The sequence below is a fragment of the Phyllostomus discolor genome, chromosome 4 (assembly GCF_004126475.2).
Source record: "Phyllostomus discolor isolate MPI-MPIP mPhyDis1 chromosome 4, mPhyDis1.pri.v3, whole genome shotgun sequence".
NCBI classification, from domain to species: Eukaryota; Metazoa; Chordata; class Mammalia; order Chiroptera; family Phyllostomidae; genus Phyllostomus; species Phyllostomus discolor.
Window position 1 is genome coordinate 62171158 of NC_040906.2, and position 15138 is coordinate 62186295.

Consider the following 15138-nt stretch of genomic DNA (forward strand, 5'->3'; position numbering starts at 1 on the left):
AATGAGAGGAAAGCTATACATTTTTACCTTGGTTTGTATTCTTGTTGGAGAGGAAGACTAGTTTTTGTCATGCAGACCAAAGGAAATAAAAAAGAACCCCTCTACTTTGTACAGTGTGTTTTGTTGAACCATCTAAAAATAATGTACAAGTTGCAGAACATCACTAATAATCCAAGTCATTAAGATATTTAAAGAGAAGCTTCAAAACTATTTAAAAAGTTGTCATGTGTATAAACTGGTCTTTTATGTTAACTGACTGAATTTTCTCAAAGGCACTTCTAAACGAAGAAGAGTAACAGATGAACGTGAACTGCACATTCCTTTGGAATATGGGTATGGAAAATTAGATTTCTCTTTTTGCTTTTCCCACACGTTTTTATGCATGCTTGATTTCTTAGTCTCTACTGTTAATAAAGTGAATATGCAATAAAGTGAGTAATAAAGTGAATATTAATAGTATTTATTAGAGCAGAAGAGATAGAACAAAGGGCAAATAAGATGATTTTTCAGAAAACTGAAATTAAGGCTAACTGCTCTGTTGAAATGTGGCAGCTGGGATGGGATCATGCATCCAAGTGGAAATATGACTGAAAAAGAAACGAGCAAATCATCTGGCAAAGGGCAGGAACACAGTTAAGAGTGATACAGTTTTTGTGAATATAGAATCAGTGGACAGGGAAAGCCATTGTGAGCAAGACTGAGGAAACTTTACCAGTTTGGCTAACATGGTTTACTTGGGACTGAGACGTTTCACACGGAAAGTGCATAATTCTCCAAGAACAGGTTTACTTTCCTCTTCTCCCTTAAAGCTTTTCAGATTAAAAAAATCGGAAAACATTGACACATGTTATTGAATATATCTCAATTTAATACCAGTTGTGATTTCTAAAAAATTTAATAGAGCTTAGTATTTGTAACTTGAATCTTTGATTAATTTTTAATTGAATTACTTACCTAAAAATTGAAATAAGTTTAATAGTAAATGCATCTGAGTTGTGTAATCTGGATTTCATATTTGTTTTCTTTGTGCTTATCATGTTTTCTAAAGAGCATGTATTCTTAAAAGTTGTTTTTAGTTTTTAGGAGTTTTTTTAAATAAGTATGTTATAATTCTCATTTCTGTTATGTGTAGCTGGCAGAGAGAGACAAGAATAAGAAACTTTGGAGGGCGCCTTCAAGGAGAAGTAGCGTATTATGCTCCATGTGGAAAGAAACTTAGGCAGTACCCTGAAGTAATAAAGGTACATACTTTTCACCAAATAACATATATTTGGTGCCTATTACGCATGCTTACGGAAAAAAGGTTCACTCCTTTCTCAGATAAGTTCCTTGATGCAAAATATTCTCTGTATGGGACTAATGTACTTAACCTAAATTGAACTCTTATAAATCAATAGCCCCTTGATAGAATATGCAAAACAGTAGTGTCCTGAAGATAGCTATACATCAAAGCTGGGTTGTCATTATTAAAACCTGAAGTGGAAAAATATGTGATTTTTTCAGTATCTCAGCAGAAATGGAATAATGGATATCTCAAGGGACAATTTCAGCTTCAGTGCAAAAATAAGAGTGGGTGACTTCTATGAAGCCAGAGATGGACCGCAGGTATCCACTTTTTAAAAAGTATAGTCTTTGAACCAAAAAGTAGTACCATACCTACATGAATTAAATCTCACTACACTCTGTTAGTTAATTGGTATAGCTATTCATATAACTTCATGGTAGACCCTCACTGAGTTCTCAATTTACTGTTTGAGTAGCAAGGAGCTTTGACACAATAGATGTCTTCTTCAAATTTTTAAGTAAACTTTTTCCTGTTTGTTAATTCTGTTAATAATTTTATAGTTTATACAGGTGTAAAAGTATCTGCATGTTCATGTGAAATATAGAAAAGCATTAGTTCCCTGAAAGGTAAACAAATTTTTTAGAATTAATTTAAATAGGGAAAACATGCTGTTTAAGTCAGACTAAAAGAGGACAAATATGCCTTAGTTTTGGGGAATGATCTTATTATTTGATTATGCCATGCCACATGATCCATTTTCACAATGTAATTTTGAGGGGGGTACAGATTAACTTAATGTTAGGTAAGTAACATTTCTACTTTCCACAGAAATTGAATTTTTATTTTCTTTATTTTTATTTCATTTTTTTAAAGATTTTACGTATTTATTTTTAGAGAGAGGGGAAAGGAGGGAGAAAGAGAGGAAGAGAAACATCATTGTGTGGTTGCCTGTTGATTGTCTCCAACTAGGAACCTGGCCTGCAACCCAAGCATGTGCGCTGACTGGGAATCAGACTGGCTGGCGACCCTTTGGTTTTCGGGCCAGCACTCAGTCTACTGAGCCACACCAGCCAGGGCAGAAATTGAATTTTTAAATTAATTTTACGCAGTTCTGAAAATATCACCACAGCTCCTTTTCAGCTTGAGAGTTGAATATACAACCTCATTAATCAGAACAAAAACCCTACTGGGGGACCTCGTTTCTTTTGTTTTGCCTTTGTATCTTACTTGGATACAGCTGCATATCCTCATGATTCCCTTTAACTTTATCAGCTCCATTGAAAAAAGTCCTAGTTAAGGAGTGGTAGGACCTAGATTCTTGTTAATCCATGAAATGGTTTTGTGATTTCAAACAACAAATAATGTTCCCCTTTCCCTCAACTTCTTTATCTGGAAAATAGAGCCAATAATAATTTTATGTCTATTTCATAGGATTATAGTGAAATTAAAATGAGATAATATGCATGAAAATATCTCAAAGGGTTAAAATGCTCTGCCAATTGAAGTCGATACCTTCTTTCTTGATTGAACATTTCTTTCATTGGCCAAATATAGCTCACAGAGAGAATCTTTTCTGGAAATTGATTATTTTTCTACTGTGATTAGGCAGGCTTTTCCATTCTATCTTACCTTCTAGTTTTATAGTTAGAGAAATAGAAAAGACATTCCTCATTCTGCAAGAGGTTTATTTTGAGAGCTCAGAGACTAAGGGAATTTTCCAAGCTCACACAGGCTCAAACAAGCTGGACATAACTGCAACTCAAGGTTTCTGTTTGTTTGCATTCATTGTATATCTTATTTTCCATTGTTTAGTACTTTTTTAAGGAACAAATTATGTCCAAATCTACTTGTCTCTTTGCTGGTAATTCTGAAATGCCAAAATGGATTTATCTGAGGTGTAACATCTTTATGAAAATATACTCCATATATTTTTAAATTTTTATTTTTAATTAAAAAAAGTTTTACTCATCCCTGGCTGGTGTGGCTCAGTGGATTGAGCACCAGTCTGCTAACCAAAGGGTCACCGGTTCAATTCCCAGTCAGGGCACATGCCTGGGTTGTGGGCCAGGTCCCTAGTGCGGGGGGGGGGCCCAAGAGGCAACCACACATTGATGTTTCTCTCCCTCTCTTTGTCCTTCCCTTACCCTCTCTAAAAATAAATAAAATGTTTAAAAAAAAAGTTTTACTCAGACTAGCTCTGTCACCAAACAGATTCTCCAAATTTTAGAACCACAGTGGTATTTAACACACTCTGTATATACTGGATCAGTTTCTTCACCACAAAGCATATTAGAAGGCAATAATTATTTTACTTAAAAATTCTTGATGTTTTTAATATTTTGGTTCTTGTTATCAAATCCTTACTTATTTATGCCAAAGGTAGCATCATGTTTTTCAGACCAATAGACTTTGTTCTGAGAGCAAAGCTAATTGCTGTTCAATACATAAAGGATTTTTAGTTTTGTATCAGTGATAATTAGACTTAATCTCTAAAGCCTCATTGGGCATAGCAGACTATTCTTTGCCATCCATTCACTTTTTATTAAACATAATCAGTGTTTTCCAAATGCATATTGTCTTGTTGAGACATCAGTTCCAATCAAGGAAATATGATGAATTACTAAATCCAGAATATATTAGTTAAGCTGCCAACATTGCAGCAGACTCCTGAGGAAAAATATTAGCAGTTTTAAGAGCACTTCTCTCAGTTAAAAAAAATTAGCTGGATTCATTTTAAGATACTTTTAGAGGATATCAGTAAAGGTAAGTAATCCAAAAAATAACTTAATTAGAGGTGATATAGTTGTAGAGACATTCACATTTCTATGTATGGTATGATTAATATGTATAAGCATATAGTTAATTAGAAATATATAATTATATCCTATGAAAATGAACAAATGTATATTTTATTAGAGTAAATATGATGTGTAATAATTTTGATTGGCCTACATTTTATAGAAGATGTAAAATAAAGTCAGGAACAGATGTGTTACCATGCAGTGATTATCTGTATGTGTTCACAATGTATGTGCCTTCATACAAATTATTTAAGGTTCACAGCTGTGAGTATATTACTCTCATATCATTATTTATTAATTATTGTATTATCTTCCATATGAACAAATGTAAGCTTACTTTTGCACCACCTGTATATATTGAAAAACAAAACTATGCATATTGAAAGATGGGAAGGAAATATTTTAGAAGTTTAATGATGGATGTAATGGTTGGTGGTACAGTGGGTCTTTTTCTTCTTCTCTATTCTTATGTGTCTTATATTTTCTAAAATTTGCTTGTGTTACATATGTGAAAAACAATTTTTTATTTTAAAAATATCTCTATCCCTTATAATCCAATAAAGGTTAATATTTCAGCTTTCCCAATTCATGGGGATGATTTTATGTTAATTACTTATTTTTAATCCTCACTCAAGGATTCGTTCATTGATTTTTAGAGAGAGAGCAAGGGGGTGGAAGAGAGAGACAGAAAGACAGACATCAATGTGAGAGAGAAACATTAATTGGTATGCACCCCAACTGGGGATCAAACCCACAATTTAGGCATATGCTCTGACTGGGATTGAACCAGCAACCTTTTGGTGCATGGGACAACACTTCAACCAACTGGGCAACCTGGCCAGGTCTGTGTACAATGATTTTAAATACTACTGCTAGAGTTTTCCAAGCTTCATATATCTTTTTCGGGTGTTTGATGACAAATGAAATGCAATATTTAGAAATTCATTAGTATTCTTTTTTTTTAATCCTCATCCAAGGATATGTTTACTGATTTTTGAGAGAGAAAGAAAGGGAGGGAGGGAGAGAGAGATATATCTATACATGTCCTGACTGGGGATTGAATCTGTAACCTACAGATTCAATCCCCAGGTATGTACCCTGGGTATGTGCCCTGACCAGGAATGAAACCTGTAACACTTTGGTGTATAGGCCGATGCTCCAGCCAACGGAGCCACCCAGCCAGGGCTTCATTAGTATTCTTAATCACTGTCCTTACAAAACATTTGCATTGGAAAATATATTTTCTCCATAACACTTGTCATTCTCTTTATAACGTACCAAAAACCCCCACTAATATTAGTCCTGCAAGTTCTAATTTTGTTAAAGGTATTTCAAAAATTGCTATTTCAAACCTTTGTATTTTACAAATGAAATTTAGGAGATGATAATCTCTGCTAGAAGATAATATCTGCAGTAGGTAACCATACTTGTTTTGTATAAGTTAATCAATTTTTACTCAATATATTTGTAAGGTTAAGAAAGTAATTACACATATACTTACAAACAGCAAAAATTTGTTGAAAATACTGGCTAACTTAGTGTTTAATACAATAATATTAGAAGTAGAGGTATAAGAGCTCATATTTATTGAAATTTAAGTAAATTTATCATTAACTGTAGGACAAAAATCTGATGATTACCTTCAAAGATAATAAATAAAGAGACGCTGTTATTTCAAGTAGATTGATAAGGTTAACCCAAGAAGTGGGGGTGGGACTTTAATCTAGTCATTACCAGTTATATTTATTTCAGTCTATAAATGTGACACATAGAATCCTCTACTGTCAGTATCTATTCAGACAGCAAACACTTCCCACCAGCTTCTAAAGAAACCATGATTATAGGGATGATAGACTCCATGGAACAAAAGGAACTCTGTAGTATTTATAAATCCATGCTTTACTGGTTTGCTACCTGCTACCAAAACTGGTAACTATTTAGCCAGTGAAAAGGGTGTAAGATAAATAGTACAGACCTTTTCATCATGTTATAATGAACTTATTTAGCTTAATTTTTATCCTTTTCTTTATTTTATTTTGTTTTTGAGTGTCAGAGTAATAGAAAGTAAGGTCAAGCTAGATTTTTTTTTTTTTTTTGGTAAATGTAAAATAGGGTTACTTTGAATTATGTGAATATGATACTTAGGTAAAAAAGTAAAAAGTATTCACATTTTATTAGGTATATATGAAGGCTTCAAAATAAATTGTTAATGACAAAGATTATCTTGAAATATATGGTAATCTACAATGAAAAATGTTTTCTGTGAATTGTAGAGAAGAAAAACATTTAAACATAAGTATAACAATTATGTTTATTTTTTTTCAACCAGGAAGTTCACAAGCATAGAGTAATGAATATCTTCTGTGTTGAGGCTAAAAAAGCAAAGAAAAGGAGAGATACAAACAGGTAGAATTTAAAAGTGATTAAGAAAATATTGCTTCCTCTATTCAAGAAGAATTTTTTTAAAAAAGGTATTTCTATTTAATGGCATAAGGCCATGAGAATAGAAAAATGTCTATAAGTCTTCCTGAAAGAGCCCTTTTTCTTTGTCACTTAGTCAGTAAATATTTGTGGCAAATACTTAATGCGCCAGGCATTTTTTTTTCCAAATAAATTTTCCCTAAAGACATTTTCCATAAAGAAAATTGTGAACATATTTCACTATAGAAATGAACTGCAAAGACTGACTTTGAGGAAAAATTAGTCTTCGTACAGAAACTGAGGAGTACGAAAGAAATAGAAATTATGATTGCTGGCCTAGAGATTGCTTCCCCATTGTTTGGGGAAGACAAAACACTACACATAATGCTGTCCTGCTAAAAGTCAGGATTTTGTTAATGAGGAATAAAGTCTTCACAGTAAAGCAGGCAACATGTGATCTTTGGCAAGATTGTAATGCTGGTAAATAAGTAAAGAACAAAAGATTCAGAGTCAGCAACCAGGGTTCTAATTCAGCTCTGCTGTTAACTGTCACACCTAATTCAACATAGCTGTGGGCAGAGGGGCTCTGAGAACATGAGAGATCACAGCCAGAAATCTAAAAGTCTGGAAATTCATGTCACTAATCTACGAGGTAGGATTTTTGATGGGTAGACACAGGCCTACACTAGAAGGCCAAATGTATGAATCCAAGTGTGGAGCTAAGGAGTTACTTTTGAAAGTAACGACTGCGTGTAACTGGGAAGCATAGTCAGCAGTGTGGAAATGATTGTGTCAGAACACATCTTTCTCCACTTTTTTAATAGTTGACAACCATCTCTCAGCATAGATGGCTGCTTCTACTGTTTCACATCTTTAAAATGCTATTCAGTGTATGATAGTACTAAGCTGTATGATTAGAGTAAATTAAAAATCTCTAATGGTAAAAGTTTATTGTATATAAAACTCTCACTACTTGCCTCTTGCACCATAAAGTAGCTAAAGCTAAGCATAATACTAAACTTTGGAATAGATGTAAGGAAATCCAACAAAATTTTTATTTTCTCATGATATTAACTTGAATGTTTTTCTTACAATGTGAAATGTCAAGTTCTGTTAAAACTATTTATTTGTTGCCCTTCCTTTGTTGTGCCCTGAAAGTTTTCTTAGATTCCTAGCAGGGTAGTTCAGTGTCCTGTTTAACTTTGGAAAACTGAAGCCCACTGTTCTAGGTCTTAATTTCCTCCTCTATGATATGAAGAGTGTGTGTGTGTGTCTGTGTATACATATACATATATACATACACACACATAAAATATAGATAAGAGAAGGTCTTTAATAATAATTGCCTTTTACATATAAAATTCTAAAAGTATTTTTTAAGTAAACTATTTATTAAGAAGTTAAGGATTCAAAGAGAAAGGTAGTGAAAAATAACTTTGTTTTCTTGAGCCATGGTTGAATTTTACTGAAAGTATCTAACCCCAACTATTTGGTAAAGGATCAGTTCGCTGAATGACTAACAGACCTAAAGTCAGGCCAAATACCTTAGCCCAGATGTAAAACATTCACCACAGGTGTTTCACTGGGGTGTACACAGTTCCCAACCTACAAAATATGAGTAACATTTACTCCATTCCATTTATATAAATTGAGCAGATGAGCAGCACTACGATCTCAGACGTGAACAGGAGAAACTGATGGTGGCCCAGAACTACAAATCCACAGAAAACTGCTGCAGCAAAGTCTTAGTGATACTAAAACTTAAAAAGTAAAAATCTTCAGTAACTTGGCAAATAGATAGTTCAGTGAATTAGCTTTTGGTGGACTGGCTCGTTTCATTTACTTATATACTGCTTTCTCCCCCAAGTAAATTCACTTACAAGTATATAAAATCAGATAAAATGAGAGCTACAAAAGAAAAAGACAATCTAGGATATAAAATTGAAGCAGGAATGAGACTTGAGAATACGTCCCAATAAGACCTAAACAAGTTTCTGGTAAACCACAAATTTACTTAATTTTTTGTGATATGTAGGAAAACCAATTAATTAGACCATTCTGGGTCCATAAGATAAGGTTAAAATAAACCAATTGGTCATGAGTTCTTCAGCCATACTTTAGAGTGTCCATTGTGAACAATAATAGAAATGTAAACTAGAAAGTTTTACTTACATTAAATTCCATATCTTTTTTTAATTTCTGAATACAGAAAACATTTAAAAAGTAATTCATTTAAAATAAACATTTTCTTTAAGCTTTATTTAGTTTTTAAAGTGTGAAAGACAGACCAATAAATTTATTTGCTAGTTTTTAAGTTTTTCTCCATCTTGTATCTTAACTTAGTTCAGGAAGAAATCCATGCTACCATTTCCCTTTCCCATGTCGCTTAGAGACTACTTCAGACTGTTTTGGTCTTCATTCAGACTTTTTTCCTTCATACCCTGGCAGTCCTCTCTCTATAAAAGGTTGATGTGTTCACCTTTTCTTCTAACTCTAATTCTCAGGCCCTAATCCAGATGACCATCATCATGTAAGTAGACAATGGAGAGAACTTTGTGTCCCAGCCTCTAAACTCCCTTTTGAATTCATTGCAACTTAGCCACCTGTATTAGACTAGCTAAGCTAATGTCCTAGCTAAAAATGTTGGTCCTTTTGGGGAGAGGACTCTGCAGTTTACTTTTAGAAAATGTTATGCCTTATATAGAATAGGTACATCAACAAATGTATAAGTAAACTTTTTATAATATATTTTAGTCTTACAGTGTACTTTTTTTTTAATAGTTCTTTTGTTTATTTTTATTTATTTTTTTTATATTTTATTGATTATGCTATTACAGTTGTCCCATTTCCCCCCTTCTCTCCCCTCCACCCTGTACCCCCCTCCCACCCACATTTCCCCCTTTAGTTCATGTCCATGTGTCATACTTATGAGTTCTTTAGCTTCTACATTTCCCGTACTATTCTTGCCCTCCCCCTATCTATTTTCAGCCTACATTCTATGCTACTTATTCTCTATACCTTTTCCCACTCTCTCCTCCTCCCACCCCCCTGCTGCTAACCCTCCATGTGCCCTCCATTTCTGTGGTTCTGTTCCTGTTCTAATTGTTTACTTAGTTGCATTGGTTTTGCTTTAGGTGTGGTTGTTAATATTTGTGAGTTTGCTGTCCTTTTACTATACATGTCTTTTCTTTATCTTCTTTTCTTAGATAAGTCCCTTTAGCATTTCATAAAATAAGGGCTTGGTGATGATGAACTCCTTTAACTTGACCTTATCTGAGAAGCACTTTATCTGCCCTTCCATTCTAAATGAGAGCTTTGCTGGATAGAGCAATCTGGGATGTAGGTCCTTGTCTTTCATGACTTGGAATATTTCTTTCCAGCCCCTTCTTGCCTGTAAGGTCTCTTTGGAGAAATCAGCTGACAGTCTGATGGGAACTCCTTTGTAGGTGACTGTCCCCTTACCTCTTGCTGCTTCTAGGATTCTCTCCTTTGTTTTTACCTTGGCTAATGTAATTATGATGTGCCTTGGTGTGTTTCTTCTTGGGTCCAACTTCTTTGGGGCTCTCTGAGCTTCTTGGATTTCTTGGAAGACTGTTCCCTTTGCCAGATTGGGGAAGTTCTCCTTTATTATTTGTTCAAATATGTGCTCAATCTGTTGCTTTTCCCCTTCTGATTCTGTACCCCTATAATTCGGATATTGGAACGTTTAAAGGTGTCTTGGATGCTCTTAATCTTTTCCTCAATTTTTTGAATTCTTATTTCATCCTGCTTTCCTGCTTGGTTGATTCTATCTTCCTTCTGGTCCACTGTATTGTTTTGAGACTCATATTCCTTCCTTTCACTATTGGCTCTCCTCCGCGTGTCTTCCTGCATCTGTTTTATGGTAATCTGCATTCTTTCATCTAAATTTCGTCCAAAATCAACCAGTTCCGTGAGCTTTCTGATCACCAGTGTTTTGAACTGCGCATCTGATAGATTGGCTAATTCTTGGTCGCTCAAAAGGATGAGTCCCGGGGGACTGATCTGCTCTGTTGAAAACATATTTTTTTTTCCCCCCTGCCTCTCCTTTTTTTTCCTGGTCTGGTTGCTCTTGTTACGGTGGGGGGCGGAGCCTTAGGTGTTCACCGGGGCTGGGCGCCCCCGTGGCTAGATTATGACGTTATATGTGGGGGCGGGAGCGGGGCGGGCGAAAACAATGGCGGTAGTTCCGTTCCCCTGGACTCAGACCCTTGTCTGGGCTTCCAGGCCGCGAGTTCTGCCCTGGTCCACAATCGCTGCCCCTCTGGGTCTGCCGGCCGCAGCTTGCGTACTCAGGGATCACCGCTGCCTTCTTGCGCGCCGGATGGCTTTTGCGCCGATTTCGCGCCAAACCTTCCCCGACCTCCGCGCGCCGCCGACCCAAGCCAGCCCCGCGCCCGCCTGGCTGGTCTTCTCCTACCAGTCCAGATGAATGCGTCTACTTCAACTTCTTGGCTGCCCGACTTCCATTCAGATAAATCCTCTGCCGGATCTGGGTGTTATTCTGATAGTAAATTATTGTTGTAAATTATTGGTTTTCTAATCTTGGTTGTAGGAGGAAGTACGGTGCGTCCACCTATTCCTCCATCTTGCCGGAAGTACAGTGTACTTTTATAATGTATTACTGTGGACAGTATATAGTGTACTCATATAATTATTTACCTTAATTACTTTTAATCTTCTAAAATAAAACATAAACCCTTTTTTCTTCTCTCCCTTTATAGTATTTATAAAAGTGAATATGTTAGTGCTAAAGATTTAAATTAGTAAGTCTTGAAATTTACAGTGGTATAATGGAATTAATCTGTTACCATCTCCACAGTGTCGATCATTGATTTTCTTTTTATCTGTATCTTTTAAGTCTTAGTAAAGAAATATTATTTTCGGGAACCATTTGCTATCTTATTCTCAGAAATTAAGAAAAAAATTAACCATTTTTATACATAATTTTTAATTGATAGAAATGCTTATAGCAAATGAATCAAGTGATATAAATTATATTTGCTTTTTTCAGAGAAATGTTATTGAGGAAAAATAACCTTTTTTATGCTCACAATTATTTTGGCTACTCAGTGAATTAACGCTAAGTTGATTAATATTGATACAAGCTTCTGATTTTTCTAACAATCCATTTCTCGTTTTCTAAAGTCCAGGAGTCAGAAGACATTATACATGTAGCCCAATAAATGCAATTCCCTTAGAAAATATTTGCTTTATAAATGTCAAGGGCAAAATGTAAATGATAATGTCACTATATTTGTCTGGTAAATTTGGGGCCCCAAATATTCTATTTCTTTTTTAACAAAAGTATGTTTTCCTTGATGAATAAAAACATAACTAAAAATTGTAACTGTATAAAAAAAGGATAAATTGATTGAACCTTTTAAATCTTGGCTAAAAGTTGATTTTATTATTAATAAGATACTTTAAAAACTGAATGCAGATTCCTTGACAGACACTTTTTATTAGCCTCTCTCTCTTATCCCAAGTGACACAAATGTCACTTTTACAGTTTTCAATTTATGTAATGTGTGCTGCCTTGGTGCCTAAGAGTATAATAGAAAAATGAAAACCTAAACTGATCAAAAGCTTCCTATTCTGGTGAACATAAAATTGTTTTGATGGGTTCCTTCTTAGTTTATGGCCTAAAAATACACTTAGTTCAACTATTGTTCCTATTGATTTCATTTCAAATCTCAGAAGAAAATGTCTTATTTTCCTCAATTAATTTTAAAATTATTTTTAACATGGAAATAATTAAAAAGAATTAGTATAGTTATTATTTTGAACATGTAGATACGGACTCTATGTTTTAATGTTTTTTTTTTCCGACACAACTCTGTTGACCTAATCTTGGTTGTGCTTTCATGGCTGTCTCTTGTTACCAGTCACTTATCAACATAAGAACATGTTTGTAACATCAGAGGAGTACATGTAGCAGTTAAAGAGTACAGGTTTGGAGTGAAACGGTCCTGGATTTGAATCACAGCTCTGTTTCTTGTTGCCTCCATTCCTCAGGACATCATTTAACCTCACTAGGTCTGAATTCCTCCAGTTGTACTGTAGGTACAACAAGCACTGTACTAATAGAGCTATTAGTAGCTCTATTAGTATTAAAGTATGTTATTTATTCAGCATGCCTGAAATAAAGCACACTGCTTGGAATGTGGGATGTAGGTGGCCTGGTTATGGTAGCAGGAATATTATTTGTATTTTTAGTACCCATTAAATGAGATATTCATAGACTCCTTGCCCAGGTTAGGAATTATGGCAAAAAATAGAACTCAAGAACTTTTTATTGCTTTTGGTTACAAAATTACCCAGGGAGGTTCAGGTTAAATTCCTAGTTTTCAATTCTTTTAAGAAAAAAGATACATTTACAGAATTTTCTTAACCTTCATACTAAATGAATTATCTTTTTAAAAAAATAAGTAAGAAATAGAAGGATTATTTTAAAAGATACCTTTTCTATATATGAACATATTACTTTGGATATATTACTATAAGTAAGGTAATATAACATTGTATTTGGTTTGATTGACAAATGGAGAATAATGGAAACCAGATTTAGATTGTATCTATGCACTGAGCAACAATATTCCTATAATTCAGTAGCATTATTCTATTGTGTGTCTTTATGTCAGGAAACATATAATTAGAAATCTCAAATAGACACAAAAGTAGACAAAATAATATACACTGTGTACCCATCATCAGCTTAGAAACTATCATATGGCCAATATTGTTTTACATATATACACCCATCTGCTTCTCCTCCTCCATAATTTGTTGGGAAAAATTTTTCTTATTTCATCTGTAAATACTTCAATTTATTTCTCAAGAAGATAAGGACTGTTATTTTGTACAAGTGTACCATAGTACCATTGTCACACTTTAAAATAATAATTTTTAAGATCCTCAAATATCAGTCCTTGTGCAAATTTTCAGTTGTCTCATACTTTTTATAACTTTCTGACCACTTTTGTTTGAATCAGTATCTAGATAAAGTCCACACTTATCCTCAGGATTGTTTAATACATACTGTAAACCTCCTTACAGTCTGTTTACTTCTTAAAATGTATTTGTTGAAGAAACTGGGTAATCTGTAGAATTTCCTGGAGACTGGGTTTTATGTGTAATTTAACATACACTTCTCACCCTATTATCCTGTGAAGTTACAGTAATTAAATCTTGGTAAGGCCAGACTAATTTAGAGGGGTGGTGGAGTGCACTTCTGTCAGGAAGCTAATGTCTGTCTGATTGTGTCTCTTTCTGGTGATTGGTGGCCACTCGAATTTAATGCTTAGATCTGTTCATCAGATATGGCAAAACACTGATATTTTAACTCTTACATTTCTTCTTGATTTATTGGCTACAATATTTCTCTAAAGAGAAACTTTAATCTGTTGTTTAAATAACCTAATGTTTGTACTGATAACCCATGAGAAAAATCCATAAGGTCTCATCACACTAGTGTTTTCAGTTATCTGCCAACATTATGGTCATCCTAGATCAGAAATGGTGATTAAGGTACATATATCTTTTTATATGTTTATATATATAGATATAATTCTCTAGGTATTTAAAGTTCAAATCGTTAAAGCAAGAATAACAAATATAGGCAAAGCTATAAACAAATATAAATGTAAATTTAATTTAAAAAATACAATTCCTGAGGTTTGTACCTCCTTTATAAATTTTTAAATGTCTGTAAATTTACTTAGAATTTTCTGACAGATTGATCACTGTGTTTATTTTGTAACAATGTTTCTCTACAATGTTGATTAAAAGGGAATGCAGTGGTGTCTTTTGAAAGAAGAGGATGTCATCCCTCGCATCAGAGCAATGGAAGGCCGTAGAGGACGACCACCAAATCCAGATAGACAGCGAGTACGAGAGGAATCCAGGGCGAGACGGCGGAAGGGTCGACCTCCGAACGTTGGCAGTGCTGAATTTCTAGAAAACACAGATGCCAAATTGCTGAGAAAACTGCAAGCTCAAGGTAAAAAAACAATGTATTCGGCATGGCAATAATCATACTGAAAAGTATGTTTCTTATGTATTTGATGTATGAGTGATTGACACTGCTCTGAATTTCTAAAATGTAGGTATTTGTGTTAATAAAAATGAGGAAATAAGGAGTCCCACTGGTAACTGGAGTTCTTTGATTAGATAAGCTCCATTCAAGAGCCACACTTATAAACACATCCCACTTTGTGTGTTTAGAATCACAAATGTGGGCAAAACATTTTTAAGACTCACACAGAAAGGAATCAACCAGCGCTTGGCATACACCTTAAGGTTGTGCCAACCTTCTGTGTTAAGGAAGCACAACCTTCCAGTGTGCTTCTGGAAATTTCTTTTAGTTTGGGTTCCGCTGTAGTTTGGATATATTATATATATTTTCAAAATGCCCGGCTAATAGATTTAAATGGAAATGTGATCATTTCAGGATCAACAAAAAATTATCACTTTATCAAGCACAAAGTGTTCATATTAACCTCAAATGTATTTGTAATTTAAAATTATACGTGAATTTTCAACGTGAAATTTTCGTTATGTCTCACACAGAGAATGTTGACCATAATAAAATAGTGCTTCTAGGAGTTTGAG

At 34.3% G+C, this 15138-nt stretch overlaps 1 protein-coding gene across 20 annotated transcripts in view; it reads left to right on the forward strand.

Moving 5' to 3' along the window:
* BAZ2B (bromodomain adjacent to zinc finger domain 2B) overlaps nucleotides 1–15138 on the forward strand; it is a 367012-nt gene that overhangs the window by 272313 nt on the left and 79561 nt on the right. For 13 of the 20 annotated variants that reach the window (XM_036023418.1, XM_036023403.1, XM_036023409.1 and 10 more), the window contains 4 exons: nucleotides 273–333; nucleotides 1133–1241; nucleotides 1504–1605; nucleotides 14317–14527. In XM_036023418.1, the coding sequence (XP_035879311.1) occupies nucleotides 273–333; nucleotides 1133–1241; nucleotides 1504–1605; nucleotides 14317–14527 (483 nt within the window). The remainder of the gene's footprint in view (nucleotides 1–272; nucleotides 334–1132; nucleotides 1242–1503; nucleotides 1606–14316; nucleotides 14528–15138) is intronic. The other 7 variants (XM_036023420.1, XM_036023408.1, XM_036023410.1 and 4 more) reach the window with 1 other exon arrangement.